General features: G+C 35.0%; 1 protein-coding gene across 10 annotated transcripts in view; it reads right to left on the reverse strand.

Annotated features, from left to right (window-relative positions):
* Positions 1-469: 469 nt before the first annotated feature.
* Positions 470-20,041, reverse strand: part of LOC106878545 (small G protein signaling modulator 1) — a 47,746-nt gene continuing 28,174 nt past the window's right edge. For 8 of the 10 annotated variants that reach the window (XM_052974515.2, XM_089365824.1, XM_052974517.2 and 5 more), the window contains exons 7-12: positions 16,180-16,363; positions 14,517-14,598; positions 12,603-12,690; positions 11,202-11,350; positions 9,764-9,905; positions 470-9,103 (exon numbers count right to left, since the gene is read on the reverse strand). In XM_052974515.2, the coding sequence (XP_052830475.1) occupies positions 8,980-9,103; positions 9,764-9,905; positions 11,202-11,350; positions 12,603-12,690; positions 14,517-14,598; positions 16,180-16,363 (769 nt within the window). In that variant the 3' untranslated portion in view covers positions 470-8,979. The remainder of the gene's footprint in view (positions 9,104-9,763; positions 9,906-11,201; positions 11,351-12,602; positions 12,691-14,516; positions 14,599-16,179; positions 16,364-20,041) is intronic. The other 2 variants (XM_089365825.1, XM_014927782.3) reach the window with 1 other exon arrangement.

Below are 20,041 nucleotides of genomic sequence, written 5' to 3' on the forward strand. Positions count from 1 at the left end.
GACCATTGCTCTACAGCAGTGCTCCACAACCTTTTTTTTTTTACCTGCGATACACTTATATTCTTTTCAAAATTCAATGACACACCTGAACTGAAAATATAACTAAAAGTATGAGGGAAAAAATTATATTCAGGTTACACTGCGGCATACCTAGCATCATCTCATGGCAGATCAGTGTGCCAAGCACTGCTTTACAGAGTTAAAAAAAAAAGACAATATTCAAATATGTATCATTATTTTGATGCTTATTTGAATTTTGATAGCCTATTCAATGAAGTAACATTAAAGGGAAGATAAGCTTTGCCTTTACTACAGAAGAAAGTATATAATGAAAGCAGAGAGAGTACTATATCAAGGATTCTGCTTATATATATTTATTTTTTTAAATAAGACTTTGGGTTTTTTTTTTTTCTTTCACATTTGGTTTAAATTTTGAAAACCTTAGACATATATCACATATCCCTATTACTTGATATTTTCTCTCAATTGTCTAAGGTATTATTATCTTAAGTTGACACTTTAGTCTAATTTTGTATGAAAAGAAATATAAATAAATTTCAATGTAATTAGTGTAAGATTAAAGTGATGCAGGTGAGAAGTGTTACCAGTCACTGTTGAGTCAGATTCTATGATAAATAAAATAAATAATTTAAAACATTATTTCATCTCTTCAAGATTAGATGAACACATATACACTCAAGCCATTATTTGTCAAGATAATTGTCATTTGTATCTTGTATGAATAAAGAATAAAAGTCACCGATGCCTTAGATTTTACAATAGTGAAAATTGTGAACAAGGACTGGATGGTAAGACTTGGATATTAATGAGGTGTAATATGCTTTAGGACAAAATTCTATTCTTGTGATATTTATGTAAATTTAAATAAATTATTTTAATGAACATATGATTTTGTTTTTGTTGGTTATCTACATTTTTCTGAACTTGCTTGTTTTTTTTCCCTAGTTCACCTTTGATACAAGGAATTCTAGTATCTTTTCTACAGACAAAGTATCCTAGATGCTTTGTTAATTTATTTGTTGTTGTTTTGTTGTAATAGCAATAGTTGGTTTTTGATAATAGGGGTCCACTGAGATGGATGTGTTGGACTATTGACCATATGAAATCAAGCTTTATTATAGTTACTTGTATTGTGTTCCAAAGTCAAGTTACATAGCTCTGCTTGCTTCAGTCTACATAGATCATATTTTGTGGGTGAGAGAGTATACAACTATCAAAAAACACTCCAGCAATATGCAAAAACCATCCGTTCTATGAACCCATAAGGTCTCTATGCAGTTTCACATTCTGCAGAAATAGCAACCAAGTCTTCCTCCAAAAAAACACCATGCCATCTTTAAACATAAAGTGAACAACTACGATAATGTAGTTCCAGATACACTATTGTACATCTGGAACTACATTATATATGAACATATATTTGAAACATCTCAGCATGGATCTGCTCAGTCAAAGCTGATCTGGAGATAAACAGTAGAGAGCTTCTACATGGTCGTACAATATGTGAGAAATAAGAACCATATCTCCCTCAGATCACAGCTCACTGCCTTAGAGAAGAACACACTGGCTAATATAGCCCTAGGTCTCCCAAGAAGTCATGGCTGGAACGCCTTTGGTGATAAGCCTGCTTGATCTGGATAAGTTCTTTCATAAAACTAAATGGAACAATAAGACAAATATTAATTTTGCAGCTCCTATTGATCTTTGTCTCTAACCCTCCTTTCTAAATGTGGGTAGCATGTAAATTCTCTGATCAACACTCCTCTCCTCATCTCCTATCATAAGGTGGAAACCACCCAACTCATGTAGGGTTTCTGGTCTTGCAAGCTTCATGGAAACCTCACTAGTGCTGGTGGCATCAAAAAAAGAGCACCTAGTACATACTGTAAAGTGGTTGGCATCAGGAAGAGCATCCAGCTATAGAAACTATACCGAAGCATACATTAGAACATGATGCAGTCCTTGCAACAATAAGATCTTGTCGACTGTTTGACCCATGCCAGCATGAAACTTGGAAGCTAAAAAAATGATGACGATGATGATGACACTTATTGAAACAACATGAATTGAAAAATATGCAAAGCAAATAAAAACACACACTCAGTTTTAGAGTTTAAAATCATTAATTCTTTAGTTCTTTTAGGTTTTTTTTTTTTGGTTTTTTTTTTTTCATGTATTTTCATATAATGTCTCCTTGAAATTAGACAAAATAATTTTACAGCAGATCACAGGCAGCTATTTTGGGTTTTGTTTATGTGTGTGTGTGTGTGTGTGAAGAATAAGCAATAATAATAATAATAATAATAATAGTAATTATAATAATAATAATAATCATAATAATAATAATAACAACAACAACAATTATATGACCTCTTCTGGCCAAAACATTGCCTGGAAGAAGGTGGAGAAACCATTAAAGTACAAGGATCTTGAAATTGAAATAAGCAGGACGATGTGGCGCATGGTGGCATGAAAGTGACAACAATAACAATGACAAATCGAGTTCTTGGTATAATAATAATAATAATAATTCTTTCTACTATTGGCACAAAGCCTGAAATTTTGGCGGGGAGGATAGTCGAATACATCGGCCCCTGTACTCCATTGGTACTTATTTTATCAACCCCCAAAAGGTTGAAAGGCAAAGATGATCCCAGCATAATTTGAACTCAGAATATGAAGATGGATGAAATACTGCCAAGCATTTTGCAGCATGCTTACGATTCAGCCAGCTCACCACCTTAATAATAATGATAATAATAATAATAATAATGATAATAATAATTCTTTCTACTGGAAGCGCAAGGCCTCAAATTTGGAGGAAGGGATTAAGTCGATTACATTGACCTCAGTGCATAACTGGTTCTTATTTAATCAACTCTAGCGGAATTTGAACTCAGAATGTAGCAACAGACAAAATACCGCTAAGCATTTCACCCGGCATGCTAACGATTCTGCTAGCTCGCTGCCTTAAAATAATAATAATAATAATAATAATAATAATAATAACAATCCTTTCTGCTATAGGCACAAGGCCTGAAATTTGGGGTGGAGGGATAAGTCAATTACATCGACCCCGGTGTGTAACTGGTACTTATTTCATTGACCCCCAAATGGATGAAAGGCAAAGTCGACCTCGGTGGAATTTGTATAACAATAACAACAATAATAATAACAATAAACAATAAAAGCACAAAAAAAATTGCAGTGACAGGACGATTTTGTATTATCATTGCAGTGGCTCGAAAATGTCTATCGCTGTCATGATGTAACAATGTTGGATTACTACAATGTTGTGATAACAATGTGTCCTTGCTAAGGTATAACATCATTGTGTCACCATAGCCAATATGACAATGTATCATTGCAGGTGTGTGACAACAATGTATTACTACAGTGATGGGACAATGTTGTAACTGCAGAGGTGTGACAATACTATATTACTGAAGTGGTGTTACAACAACATATCATTGTAGAGGTATGACAATATTGTATCACTGTAAGGTGTGACAACAAAGTTTCCTTGCAATAGTGTGATATCATTGTATCACCATAGTGGTGTGACACTGCTGTACCATTGCAGTGAAATGGCAATCCTGTAATGCAGTAGTAGTTTCATAATATGGTATCATTGAAGTGATGTGACTATAATATTATTGCAGTAATTATGATCATTATCATTAACACCTGGATATTAGTCTCAAGCCCAAGGATTCGTACAGTTAGGTACCTGGTTTTAATATAAGGGACCGAGATCACAACATTACCATTGAACAGGATGCAAATCTGTTGTAGGGTTACTTATTAAGAGCTGAATGAATTGGAACAAGAAACGATGTGCTTTGCTCTAGAACACAATGCACTTCCCAGTCCAGGAATTGAAACCACAATCTTCTGACAGTGAGTGCAGCGCCCTAACAACAAGACCACTACAGTGATAATATTGTATTACTGCAGAGGTATGATTGAATACAGGAGAAGAATGGCACATATGAGATGGTAGGTAGGTAGGTAGATAGGTAGGTAGATAGATAGATAGATAGATAGATAGATAGAGAGAGAGAGTGAGAGAGACAGACAGACAGATTGATAGGTATGTATGTATTCACATACTGACATTGCAACACTTTGACAACACAGTGAAACATATCTATATTGCAGTGACATTATGATATACTAAAAAAAAGAAAAATAAATAAAATTGCAAGTAATATGAAAATATATATGCTAACATTGCGATGGTGAGATAATAAAAAAATGAAATAATACATGAACATCAAAGCAGTGAGACATTATTATATAAACACAGCAACACGACATGCATTCATATGGAACATTACATTACAGTAACATTGGTGTAAAAATATAATACAACACTAAGTTTATACGGGTGTGAGAGTATTATGCAATGAGACCTTGACTATGTTATATCTAGGCAAAATGGCAAGACAGTAAAGTGTAACAATACAATAGGGTGACAATACAGTGTGACAAGCCTACGTTGTGGTAATGTATTAACTGATGTGATGGCAGTATAGCATTGCAGTGGTGGGATGCGACAACACAGTACAATGTTATGGTAACATTGTAATGTGCTAATGTTAAGTATCAGCACAGGTAAAATTAGGTTTTGGTATTGAAATAAAAATAAGAATCATGTGACAATATAAACTAACAACATGAGCAGGCATGGTAAAGCATGGGCATGGCTGTGTGCTAAGAAATTAGCTTTCCGACCACATGGCTTCGGGTTCAGTTCTGCTGTGTGACACTTTGGATAAGTGCCTTCTACTATATAGCCCCTGGGAAAACCAAAGCCTAGTGAATAGATTTGGTAGACAGAAACTGAAAGAAGCCCATAGTTTGTGTGTGTGTGTGTATATGTTATATATGTTTATATATATATATATATATATATATGTTATATATGTATATATATATGTTTATATATATATATGTTTATATATATATATATATATCATCATCATCATCGTTTAACGTCCGCTTTCCATGCTAGCATGGGTTGGACGATTTGACTGAGGACTGGTGAAACCGGATGGCAACACCAGGCTCCAGTCTAATTTGGCAGAGTTTCTACAGCTGGATGCCCTTCCTAACGCCAACCACTCAGAGAGTGTAGTATATATATATATATATATATATATATATGGGCATGGCTGTGTGGTTAGGAAGCTTGCTTCCAAGCTACATGGTTTTGGGTTCAGTCCCACCGCGTGGCACCTTGGGCAAATGTCTTCTGCTATAGCCCCGGGCTGACTGAAGCCTTGTGATTGAATTTGGTAGGCGGAAGTTACTGCCGTGTGTGTATATGTCTGTGTATGTGCTTGTGCCTCTCTCCCAGAGAGTGAGAGGGGGATATATATATATATATATATATATATATATATATATATATATATATATATATATATATATATATATATATATTTATATATATATATATATATATATGTTTGTGTCTTTGTGTATGTATCTGTCCACTCACTGCTTGACAACTGGCGTCAAAAGAGACTGACAGAATAAGTACCAGGCTTTATAAAAATAAGTACTAGGGTCAATTTGTTCAATTAAATCCCTTCAGGACAGTACCTCAATATGGCTGCAATCCAATGACTGAAACAAGTAAAAGAAACATGCTAGCAACAGACTTATATCACATCATGAGAGCACTGCAATGGGAAAGTGGCATGCGATGTGACAGTATGTTAAACACTGTGTCAAAACCTATAGCAATCAGACAATATGTTGATGTTATAGTGACATGAAGACAGATTTAAAGCTGTACTATGAATGTTATACAGTAGTTTGGAGTTTCAACGTTAGTACAAACATATAGTCATGACTTTTACCCAGTGTATGAAAATCTATACCAACATTACATAGCATAACAGGTAGGGGACATAATCTATAACATCAGCCCTGTAAGAAATCGAGGCAAAGTTAGCCTTGGTGGGACTGGAACTCAAGAAATAATATGTAACATTGAAAGAGGTTTTGCGAAGCTATGATGAGTCAGCAGAAATGGTAAAGCAACATTTACTAGTCTCATATCTCTTTAATTCATTCTGACATCAAATTCAACAAAAGTTGCAACCTTTACCTTTTATTACACCAGAGTTTGTAAATTAATCCATTATCAGTAATTATTATAAAATCAATTCAACTGATATCTCTGTCTGTTTGTCTGTCTGTCTGTCTGTATGTATGTATGTATACTTTATTAAAAAGCAGCAGAAATATCACAAAAACTATTACTCAGAGTTTCACGTGCCCATTCGTCGGACAAAACTGTCTGACGAATAGGAACGTGAAACTCTGAGTAACAGTTTTTTGTTATATATTTCTGCTGCTTTTTAATAAAGCATATTACTCTACCTCTGGTATTCGAGTCCTATTTTTTCCACCGTCTTTCACATTTATGTGCTTACTCCGGTATATATATATATATGTGTGTGTGTGTGTTGAATTTAACCTTGTGCCTAGTCTCACAAAAAATTCCATATTATATGACAGTAATATAAAACAGTCAACACCTAGTTAGTATGCATCAGTTCAATATAGAATCTATGCACTGCATCCTTATGGTAATATTTGCTAATACTAAATTGCTGTAAATTTTCTGTACTATATCCCTGTGGTATTTCAATGCTGAGTCAATATGAGGAGTCAACACTCGACCAATGAGAAGTGTTATCATGGTAAGTCAGTAGTTAATGATGAATGTGATGTATCAATAAATAAGAAATGTCGCATGTTAATATGAGCATCACTGTAACATATCTCAGCACTTGGTGAATGAGACATGAGCAAAAGTATGTTCTAGTAAAAACATGTCAACAAAAATATGAAGTTGTCAGGAGGGTTGGTATGTAATATCAACTCTAAAATGATGTAAAATAATTACTTTCACAAGGCCGGTGCAAAGCTATTTCAGTAGCACACCACTGCAAAGTTAATTCAACATTGAATTTAGAAACCAAGTACTCTTAATATTTGACACTGCACTGAAGCCAAAAAATTTCTACATTACACTAATGATGTCAAGCAGGCTGTTCTGTTGATCAGAGCAACTGGAACACCTATCATTGTAACTGACAGAGTGCCAGTTTATAGGTACAATCCATTAGACGGGCCTCTATACAGTTTTATCACCTTTCCCTGAGCCCCAGAACTTAGAAAGTTGGAGGTTAGCTCAATTTCCATGACATATAAGTGACTGAGATTACAACATTCCCCACTGGACAGGATGCTAGTCCATCGCAGGGTTAACTTCCCTGCTATGAATGGAAATCATTTACAACTGAGTGAACCCGAACATGAAATTAAGTGATTGGCTCAAGAACACAATACATCACCCAGTCCAGGAATCAAAACCATAATCTCATAGCCATGAGTGCAACCCCTAACCATCAGGCCACATGCCTTCCATCCCTCTAAACAGTTTCCATTTATTCAATTTCACTCACAAGATAACGGTTGACCTGAGGCTATAGAAAATGACATTTGCTCAAGATGCTACAGAATGGGACTAAACTCAGGACCTCCTGATTGCAGAACAAACATCTTAACCATTCAGCCAAACTGTGCCTATAGTTTAATACTGCATCAGCTGCAGATCAGTTTTATGGTGTGTTATCATCAAACACTTTTGACATTGAGCTAGTGGCAAATGATATTGCCACTGCGTCATTATCGAAAGTCATTTTCACACTGCATTATTGTTGCAAAAGTGGAGGCGCAATGGCCCAGTGGTTAGGGCAGTGGACTCACAGTCATAGGATCATGGTTTCGATTCCCAGACCGGGCGTTGTGAGTGTTTATTGAGCGAAAACACCTAAAGCTCCACGAGGCTCCGGCAGGGTATGCTGGTGAACCCTGCTGTACTCTTTCACCACAACTTTCTCTCACTCTTACTTCCTGTTTCTGTTGTGCCTGTAATTCAAAGGGTCAGCCTTGTCACACTGTGTCACGCTGAATATCCCCAAGAACTACGTTAAGGGTACACGTGTCTGTGGAGTGCTCAGCCACTTACACATTAATTTCATGAGCAGGCTGTTCCGTTGATCGGATCGACTGGAACCCTCGACGTCGTAAGCGACGGAGTGCCAACAAATTGTTGCAAACCAGTTTGACATCAAATTATTAATAAAAAGCCCTATTGACTCTGCATATATTTCTCAAAATATTTTAAAACTGTGTTATTGTGATAACAATATACAGGTAAATAATTGCCTAATATGATAAAGACAGGTTTGTAAGGTAGTTGACTGCTATTTTATATTTAGTTTAAGTTAACTGAGCAGAGTATACTATTATGTATATAATTTTTATTAGCTTAAATGAGCATTAAAAATATATTTCATTAACAATCTAAACCTATCATTTAGCTTGGCTGAGATAGATATATTCTTAGTTGCTGAAAACAAGTAGTTTTGATTGAAAATATACAACAATACTGATTTTATACGAAAAGATAAAACATTAAAATTGCATGACACGTTTCATAAGATCAATAAAAACAGGAAATTAGATTACTAAAGTATGTGTAGCTTATTGAGGACATGATGGTGATGATGAAGATGATGTCAATAATATTAATAATAACAATTATTGAAATAGTAATAATAATAAATTATTGATGATTGTGATTTTCCTATTTAGGCAAGAAACCTGAAGCTATCAGAAGAAACAGGAAGTTGTGATGTCGGTTAGCCACATCAGCAGTTTCAATTGGAAATCAAAACTGTGTACTAGACTTGGATCACCAAGAATTTAACACCATACACAGCACTCACCAATAATAATAATAATAATAATAATAATAATAGTAATAATAATAATAAAATCAATTATCAAAAGTCCTGAGCAAAATATAGTCCAGTCATTTCCTTGAGAGGGTATATTAAAAAAAAAAATATTTCGAATTATAAAGATTTTCTAAAGTGCCTTTGAAGAAAGGCCAGGATTCACTTCAAGAAAGCAGTCATCTACCATTTTTTTACAATAATGATGGAAAAGCTGTTCACCCTTTTTAATTGCATCATCTAGATTGATTTTTATGCTGAAAAGAAAGAAAAAAAACAGTAAGGATTCTTATGTTAAAATAATATAGAATTATACAAATTAATTACAAAAAAAAAAAAATTTGAAAATTTACAAAGAGTAATAAATTATTTTGTCCAAGTGAGGGAAAGAAGAAGTGTAATGTTTTGAATAAGAGCTTTCATAAAAGAGCGATAAAATATATTTTACTGATTATCACCATTGTTTTACATTATGGCAAAACACAGAGAATGGCTTTCTTACTGGTTCAAATATGCAACAAGCATATTCAAACAGGTAAGAACCTTGTATTTATACTAATCACTTCTTATTGCTACCACCCCATAATTTGTTTGCAGTGAGTTGCTGATTAGCACAACCAGTCGTCGTACAATGATGGAAATATCATAAGAGTGACAATCTCTCTTATCAGCTCACAGTGCACCCTGTCTGGTTTCTGTGGCTGAAGAGGAGATAATCACTCTGAAATGCTTGCATCTCACAGTCTGGGTAGGTGGCACTGTGAGCTGATTTTAAGTGTATTTACGCCATTTGTCTACAACAAGGAATGTTTTTTTTAAACATCTTTTTAATACCCTTTCCTCATATTGACAAGAGTTGGGCAGGTTTTCAAAATTCAAATACATCAATGTCAGATGTAATTTAAACACTGACTGACCTATTCATTCCAACATATATATCTTCTAATGACGTCCAGTTAAATATTTCCTCTCGCAATTCAAGTAAAAGAGCAGCACACATGAAGATGTCAAATGAGTAGGGTGGCTTATCCATCGAAGACACCATTCGTAGAGTACCTCCTGCAATGAAAATAAGAATTTAACACTTCAGCATTCAGATTTATTTATCAAATGTAATGCTTATTTATTTGCATTGTTTTGGAATTAATCTTACATTACCTTGAAGCTTTCAGATTTTGATGATGTAAATTGCTTAGTTTTAGAATGACATTGTACGGTGGGTGTGAGAGACCAGGCTTATCCCATTTGAACATAAAGAATGTAGAATATCTGGGCCTGATATAGCTGATTTAAATGCTAAAGACTTAATTAACTATAACCATTTACTTAGAGGTTTTTACTTTATCAGCTGCACTTATCTTATTTAAACAACAAGAGTGACGGTCGGTATGTACACTTTACAAAACCATATTCAATTATACATACTAATCATTAAATTTACTATTAAGTCCACCTTACTAACATCGAGCGAGATCGTTGCCAGTGCCCCTGGACTGGCTCTTGTGCGGGTGGCACATAAAATACACCATTTTGAGCGTGGCCGTTGCCAGTACCGCCTGACTGGCCCTCGTGCGGGTGACACGTAAAAAAACCCACTACACTCTCTGAGTGGTTGGCATTAGGGAGGGCATCCAACTGTAGAAACTCTGCCAAATCAGATTGGAGCCTGGTGTTGCCATCCGGTTTCACCAGTCCTCAGTCAAATCGTCCAACCCATGCTAGCATGGAAAGCAGACGTTAAACGATGATGATGATTTACTTAGAGGTTTTTACTTTATCAGCTGCACTTATCTTATTTAAACAATAAGAGTGACAGGCGGTATGTACACTTTACAAAACCATATTCAATTATACATACTAATCATTAAATTTACTATTAAGTCCACCTTACTGACAAAATTTAATTTTCATTAGCTGGATATATAAATAATATAAATCACCGTAGTCCATTAAACCTTCTTTATCAGCTACATTATGACTTGACATATTAGTGGCTAATAATATGTGCATCTCTGATCATGAGCAGGAGTAGTGGGGAAGCATTATAGCCATGTGTTGAGAGGGATTCTTTAGGGATTGAATAAATGTAACAAAAACAAAGTTTGAAGGAAATATTAGTCATTTTTCATAGGAAATAACAGTTGCTACCCAAGAACAAAAATTGTGTTACTTAGTGTTATACATGTAACGTCTAGACATTGCATATATAAGCCCTCTGTTTCAGTGTTTAAAATTTTCTCAAAAGCATTTAGTTGGCAGGATAACATGAACTTCTATCAATTTTATTTTCCCTAGAACAGAAAGAAGACATTACAAGTGAGTGGAGTCAAGAGTTCCTGAAAACAGCAAACTTACCAAAGTCATCAGAATCAAATTTACAGTCTTTCCTACGAATCAATTCTGTTTCGACAGCTGTCAGTTCTAAATGACGACTGTTGATGATTTCAAAGCACTTTAGTGAGTCCTCCAAATCAAATTCTCTCTTGAAGCCAACCACAAGCCACCTGAGGAAAATAAGGCAGGTAAAGTGTTTAGTTCTTTGCACAATTATGAGAGAGATAGAGAGAGAGAAAGAAAGAGAGAGAGGAGTATACCAAAATAGAAAGGGAGGGAACACAGGGCATTTGAAAATGGAAAGAAAATTAATGGGTGCTGAAAGTTCCTGGCTTTGGTAAAAGAAAATACAGGAGGATCGGTTAATTATGATTTTATTCAACACATTCCACTCTCAGATTCACACACTTATTACAGTAGTTCTTTAGTTTTTCTAAGCTCTGTAAAAGAACTTGGAAGGTTGGGCCTCCAACCAGGCCTTTTGTGATACCCAGCCAGGAACTTTTCAGCACCCTCTCATACATTACAGAAGATGGTGCAAGTCTTTGGGTATTAGAAATGTGTGCAAAGTGGGTACTTTGACAGTTAACACCTGATTTGAATGAGTGAAGTGTGGCAGTCTGCTTTGATCTGCTAAAAGTGCTGGAAACCAAAGAAGACACTTTTTGTTTTGATTTTTTCTTTACCAACCCAGGGATGTAATGTAGGCATATCTTCATGATCTGGAAATAAAGGTTCAGTTCACGGAATGGTTCCACACCTTTCTTCCAAAACCTAACTTCAGGAGTCAGCTATCATTGCAAAAAGTCATGGCAACTGTTTCAGGGAATGACAAAATCATTCTTCATGATTTTCTCAAATGTGAACAATGAATGGTACATTGAAACACTCAAAAAACTTAGAGAAACCATCAGAAGGAAGAGACCCAACAAGAGTCTGAAAACAATCCACATTCACCATGACTATATGGCTGCTAGTGCTATTAGAAGCAAGAGTAAAATCTCTCTGACATCATATCCTATTGCCTTTTAAAGGAAGAATACATTGGATTATGCAATCATAAATATACTGATATTGTGTCTAAAAAAATAAGACTGAGAAGTTATAGCCTGCTTGATGAGGGCTAATCTTGGATCTAAAGAACAACAAGATACAAGGGGGTGCTGAAAAGTTCCTGGCTTTAAGGGTATCATGAAAAACCTGGTTGGAGGCCCAACCTTCTAAGTTCTTTTAAAAGGTTTAGTAAAAAAAGAAGGACTGCTGCAATAAGTATGTGAATTTGAGAGGAGAATATGCTGAATAAAATCATAATTAACTGATCCTCCAGTATTTTCTTTTACCCAAAGCCAGGAACTTTACAGCACCCCCTTGTACAGTTACGAGAAAACACAAAAAAATAACTGTGTTACTTTGTTAATTTACCTTTGACAACAGACCATACTGAGTTGATATTCCGTCAGGTGACGACGGACCTCTGCATCAACTTCATTCAGCAACTGTTGCACTTTATCTGTAATGAAATATCCACACATTGCACAGCTTAAGCCAGTTCATATATAAAGCATTACAATTTTAATATTTAGTGTTACTATGCACTGTTATGGTTCCTTTAAAGTTTTGCCACAAACTGCACTTGGTACTTTATATCAGGGGTTCTCAACCACTTTTTGCCTATGGACTCTGAGTGTATAAGCTGCTGTTGAGATGTGCAAAAAAACAGAACCAGCTAAACAGCCCTTAAATCACACACCAAATCTTTCTTTTTGTTTGGTTTTTGCATCATCATATGAATACATGTAGAATACAAATTTGCAAATATTTTCTGAAAATTCAAAAAGATATAAAGAAGATGTGCAGGGGTTAATGGTGTACTAAAAGAAGCATTCCACCAATGTTTTTTTTTTTTAAATTTTATTTTAACCAAATGAAATACAAATATTCTCCTAGACAGGGTGTTAGTTAATAACAGGCAAGTTTTCCAGAAAATTTTGTGTCAATTCTCCACAGCTGAATAGTTGGTATAGTGCAAATTTTAATAATATCTATAGTGAGTTTCAACTGAACACCCATCATCATCATCATCATCAACCCCAGGACAATACTGCCTTGTTTCCATGGCGTACAAGTGACTGAGATCACAACACTCCCACTGAATGGGACACCAGCCTATTGCAGGATTACTCATTTATAGCTGAGAAGACTGAGGCTGAGTGAAACGAAGCATTTTGCTCAAGAACACAACATACCTCCCAGTCCAGGAATTGAAACCATAATCTTGCAACCATGAGTGAAACACCTCTAATCACTAAGTCACATGCCTTCACTGAATACCTATGGCCTATGGATAATTCACCTCTTCTATTTATAGTGTGGAAAACAATCCCATCAGTAGTTGTTCAACCTGCTAGAAATAGCAGCCAGATTTTTCTCAAATCATATTCTACAGTCTTGAAACCAAAATGACACTGCTGTCATAGATATACAAAAAAATTGGGTAGTCACAGTTGGAATGATTTAAACATAGGTTTATTCAGCCAATGCTGATCAGGAACTAAAAAAGTAACAACATCCTGCAGAAATAAAATCCTACTGCAAGTGAGGTTTATCTATTTTTCTATCATCTATATAGTCAAAGTATCTATTATAACCTTTTAGCATTTAAAGCAGCCATATCTGGCCCAAAATATTCTTCCTGTTTCATGGTGAACCTGGACAGATCTGGCCTCTCACACCTATTCTACAATGTAATTTTGAAAATAAACAAGGCATGGATGTGTGATAAGAAGCTTGCTTCCCAACCACTTGGTTTCAGGTTCAGTCCCACTGCGTGGCACCTTGAGCAAGTGTCTTTTACTATAGCCTCAAGCTGACCAAATTCTTGTGAGTGGATTTGGTAGACGGAAACTGAAAGAAGCCCATCATATATATGTGTGTATCTTTGTTTGCCCTCCCACATCACCACTTGACAACCAGTGCTGGTGTGTTTACGTCCCCGTAACTTATCAGTTGGGCAAAAAAGACCAATAGAATAAGTATCAGGCTGGAAAAAAAAAAAAAATAAGTACCGATTCTTTTGACTAAAAAACTTTTCAAGGCAGTGCTCCAGCATGGCCAGTCAAATGACTGAAACAAGCAAAAGAGTATATCACTGAAATCTTGAAGCTACTACAAGATGATGCAGGATTAATTCAAAACAATGTAAAGCATTATATTTTGAAAGAGTAAACAATGTTAAAAGGTCAAGGGAATAGGTGCCGTGATTGATGTTTTACCGAAGTTTCTGTACACTTACACTTCGTTACTTTGTATTCACTGTATAAGTTTTTCTAAACTTACCCATCTTCCGAACTAATCCATCTTCTTTGAATTCTTCTTTCACAGATTCCATGTAAGATTGGAAACACCAATATGCCAATGGCTGAAATGCAAAATCCACACGAGAATTTTGAACTATCTCATACTACCTTCTTTTTGCCATACATCACTGTTTCATGAAATTACAGACAGCCAAATATATATATATATAATAATATTAGGGACAAAATCCAAAATTACAGGTAAAAACTCAATTAAAATCAATTTATAAAAAATTAAAATTAAATTGTGACAGTGGATTTTCATCGATGAGTTCATGAACCTTGGTTCTTTTCCCTAAAACTATATATATATATATATATATATATATATATATATATATATATATATATATATATAAATATATATATATATATATATATATATATATATATATATATATATATATATGTATATATAATAAAAGCAGCATGAAGTTAAAAAGAAAAATTGACATTGCTGACACAATTGTAACTTTTTCAGACAATTGACTTCCTCTTTCAGAGATGAACAATTTTAACATTTACATATAAATTAATAATTAGATATACACATATTCTGAGATTGCAACACACACACACACACGCATATATATGGAAGCAGTGCTGCAGATATACCAACAAATGAGCCCGAGACATGACTGCCCTCACGCACTTCACATGAGGAATTCCAGCAGGAGCTTCGTTAGACCACTCCAGAGACGCTTCTGACAAATTTCAGTAACCATTGGAAAACCGATGATAACGGTAACTCCATTAATTCCTAGCAATATTTGAGGAAGGAATTTTTATATTCCGAAATATTATGTTAGATTATGAATAATTAAATTATTTATAACAGTTATTATAGTCCACTCTGCCTTGTTGTGCCATTCAAGGCACGTTACATTTCACACACACACATATATATTTGTCATGTGGCCCTCTTCCACTTGGAAATGGTATAATGCAGCCCCCAGGTGACAAAAAGTTGCCCACCCCTGAAATAAAGGGTAACGAGAGGATGGGTATCTAACCACAGAAAATTTTCCTCAACAAATTCCATCTGCTCTGATCTCAGAGGAATTTGAACTATGAATGTAAAGATGGACAAAATTCCATAAAGCATTTTGTCTGGCATGCTAACGATTCTATGAGCCTTAAACATTGGCTTAAATATGGCAAAGTTATTTTACTATATTTTTCATTATTTTCCAAATTACTTGAAAAGAAAAAGTATATTCCAACAAAAAGGTTAACCATAAGGATACTCTTTTACTCTTTTATTCTTTTATCTGTTTCAGTCAATTGACTGCGGCCATGCTGGAGCACCGCCTTTAGTCGAGCAAATCGACCCCGGGACTTATTCTTTGTAAGCCTAGTACTTATTCTATCATTCTCTTTTGCCGAACCGCTAAGTGACGGAGACGTAAAAACACCAGCATCGGTTGTCAAGCAATGCTAGGGGGACAAACACAGACACACACACACACATATATATATATATATATATATATATATATACGACGGGCTTCTTTCAGTTTCCGTCTACCAAATCCACTCACAAGGCTTTGGTCGGCCCGAGGCTATAGTAGAAGACATTTGCCCAAGATGCCACACAGTGGGACTGAACCCGGGACCATGTGGTTGGTAAGCAAGCTACTTACCACACAGCCACTCCTGTGTCCCGGATGGCAACATATTTTTTTAATGTTTACCTCATTTTGGAATGTAGATAAAAAACTAGCAGCAATATCATTCATGCCTTGGGTGTATCCTACTTCTCGATGGAAGTAGGTGTAGGTTGTCAGCATATTCCTCAGCCATTCTAAATATTTGCTGTCGTCCTCCCTGCAAAGAAGGAAATGAAAGATGTATGATGAGTCAAAGAAAGACGGTCATTGATTAATCAGACAAAAATAAATTAATATCAATCTATATTGGTTACTGTTTGTGCAATAAAGAAGGATTAAATAGCGATCAACACTCAATCAATGATTGATCAATAAGGAATGGTAGTATAAGATTATGTTATCATTTCTTATTGACCAATCACTGATGAGCTACAAAATGTAGAAAACTACAACACTGTCTTTTAACTGGTTTCAGTCATTAGACTGTGGCCATGCTGGAGCACCACCTTGAGGAATTTTAGTCAAACTAATTGACCCAGTACTTATTTTCATTTTTTCAAAGCCTGGTATTTATTCTATCAGTCTCTTTTGCCAAACCATTAAGTTATGGGGATGTAAACACACCAACACAGGTTGTCAAGTGGTGATGGGGACAAACACAGACACACACACATACATGCAACAGGCTTCTTTCTATGGTGTGACTATTCTTTTATTGATAATCCTAATAAAAGTGAAACATTCTAAGTTATCTCCCCTATTTGCAGGTGCTAAGATTTACATTAATCACAGCTAACATTAATTTTATTTTTCTCTTGTATATTTGATCTTATTTTAGATTCATTTAATATCTCAAGCATTAAATATACTTTACTCGACTTAGTTATACCAGCTAAGCTAATAAGTAAGATATGAAGTACTCAGAAGGGATTATCGTCACTGTTTCATATCAGATGTTTCAAAGCTGATATGAGTTGGTTGCAGTCCTTTATTATTCTGAAACACAATTACAAGAGAGCCACCAATTTCTTTTGATGTGTGTATGTGTGTGTGTGTGTGGGGGGGGATTAAGAAGTTCACTTTGCATCCACATGGTTTCTTGTTCAGTGCCACTGCATGGTAACTTGGGCAAGTATCTTCCTATATATAGCTCTAGGCTGATTGATGTTTTGTGAGAGAATTTGATAAATGGAAACTGAGTGGAAGCATGTGTGTGTGTGTGTGTGTGTGTGTGTGTCTATCCATTCCTCTACACACACGTGCACACACACACACACACACACACACACAGATACTCATAAATACACACACATGTATATACACACACACACACACACATATATATATATAGTCATCTAAGAACCCATAAGTCAGAAAAAGTATTCATTGTATATTTGTCAAATGTGCTATTCAAAGTGTACAGAATTATATATCCATTACATCTGATCTTACCAAATGGTTTCACACAGAGCATTAAAACAGCTGCTAGATTAATGCACAGTTATATGCCATGTGCTCGTCAGAGCTAACAGGTATGGAAAAAAAATATGGCCATATTTTTTCCATGTTAATACAAGCATGTTGTATTATATAACTTTTCAAGGAATAAATGTTAAGGAGGTTATTAATAAAGGAATGGTGAAAGCCAATGGGGCAGATACAACAAAACTAAATACGTTATCTTCACATCATTTAAAATGAAATACAAAGGAATCATTTTCCATTATCTTCTCCAGGTCTATAGAAAAATGCCAAAAATATTCTGTAGCTAGAAAAATGGAAAAATAAAATATAGGATATTGGATAAATGTGGGACAAAACAAATTTTAATTGATCAAAAACACCCACAACAGTCACACACACATAAAGACACACAATTGCACATAAACAGAAAGTTTGAGAAAAACCTACTTAATGAGATAAAGGCAGGTTCTGCTAATCAAGTTCTGCTAATGAGTATGTAAAAACTATGTTAGGTGGAGAAGGAAAAAGAAAAAAAAAAATCTTTACTGATTTAAATATAACCTAACACAAGATAGCCAAACAATGATTCTATCACACACATGATTGGACATAGTTCAGGTTAATATGATAAGAAATTAAGATTGTGTGAGGAAGAAACAATTTCAACCAATCAGCAGCTAGAATGCTGGAGTACGCTCCAAATACTGGGGCATACCAATAATAATGATGCAGTGCAGGAGTGCATACATACATACATACATGTCTCTAACCTATAAACTATATACATACATACATACATACATACATACATAGATATCGCAGTTCACCTTTTGCGGTTTATTATTTAAGCTTACGTTGTTTTACATTTATGATAAAATAAATATATACAGATTATAAAAATGATAAAAAGAAAATATACAGTACAGTACTGTTCCTACTTCACAGATTTCCACCTATCGTGGGGGTTTTTGGAATGTAACACCCACAATAGTTGAGGGATTACTATATATATATATACACACACACACACGTGCGTGACGTGAATGTTTATATTGACTAGATCATGCAACAAAGTAGAAACTCATTGCATCATTATCATTTTGCCATGCCTCCGTACTTTGAGTACATATATCATCATCATCATCATCATCACTTGTTTCCATGTTTGCAGGAATTAGGTGGAGATCACTGAGGCAGATTTTCTATACCCGGATATACAATAAGAAATCAAAATTGTGTGAAGAAGAAACAATTTAATCCAATCAGCAGCTAGAATGCCTGAATAGCCTCCAAATACTGGGGCATGCTAATAATAATGATGTAATGCAAGAGTGTATACACACAGACACACACACACACATATATATATATATATAGACATACACACATACATACACACACATGAGTGTTTATATGGAGCAGATCATGTAACAAAGTAGAAACTCATCCCTTGCATCATCATTTTTTTTCCTTGTTTGCATAGATAATGTGGAGTTCACTGAGGCAGATTTTTTTATACATGTATGTATGTATGTGTTTGTGTGTCTGTGTTTGTCCCCCCAACATTGCTTGACAACCGATGCTGGTGTGTTTATGTCCCCGTAACTTAGCGGTTCGGCAAAAGAGACCGATAGAATAAGTACTAGGCTTCTAAAGAATAAGTCCTGGGGTCGATTTGCTCGACTAAAGGCGGTGCTCCAGCATGGCCGCAGTTAAAAGACTGAAACAAGTAAAAGAGTAAAAGAGTATATATATATATATATATATATATATATATATATATATATATATATATATATATATATGTATGTATATATATATATATATATCACAATTATTTTTTTTCAGTTACAATCTACAATAGGCTATAGGTTGAAGACACTTGCTATAGGTGCCACGCAGTGGGACTGAACTCAAATTTAAGTGATTGAGAAGCAAACCTCTAAATTACTCTGCCACATCTATCATATATATATATATATATATATATATATTTTTATTTATACACATACATACATACACAAATACACACACACACACAAGCATACACACACACACACACACACAAGCAGCATTTGTAACCTCATTTCAAATAGAATCTCTCACATAACAATAACCTGATGATGATGATGAGAGCAATTCAAAGAGAGTGCAGACCAAAAATTAGTCAAATCACCATTAAATCACAGCCTATCACTTTTAGAAATGGAAGGGCACATTAGATAATGTAGTCCTAGGTATGCAATGACTGAGAGAAGGAATGGGATAGGCTGAGATGGTCATAACTGGAACGCTTTCCATCATAGGTCTACTCAGTCAGGGCTGACCCAGATCGAAACGGAAGCTAACGATGACAAATAAGATTGCAGTGGCGGCAGCAACAATGATGACAACAACAATGATGTTGATGATGATGATAATTACAATGATG

Source organism: Octopus bimaculoides, chromosome 18, assembly GCF_046866305.1.
Source record: "Octopus bimaculoides isolate indiv1 chromosome 18, ASM4686630v1, whole genome shotgun sequence".
Taxonomy (NCBI): Eukaryota; Metazoa; Mollusca; class Cephalopoda; order Octopoda; family Octopodidae; genus Octopus; species Octopus bimaculoides.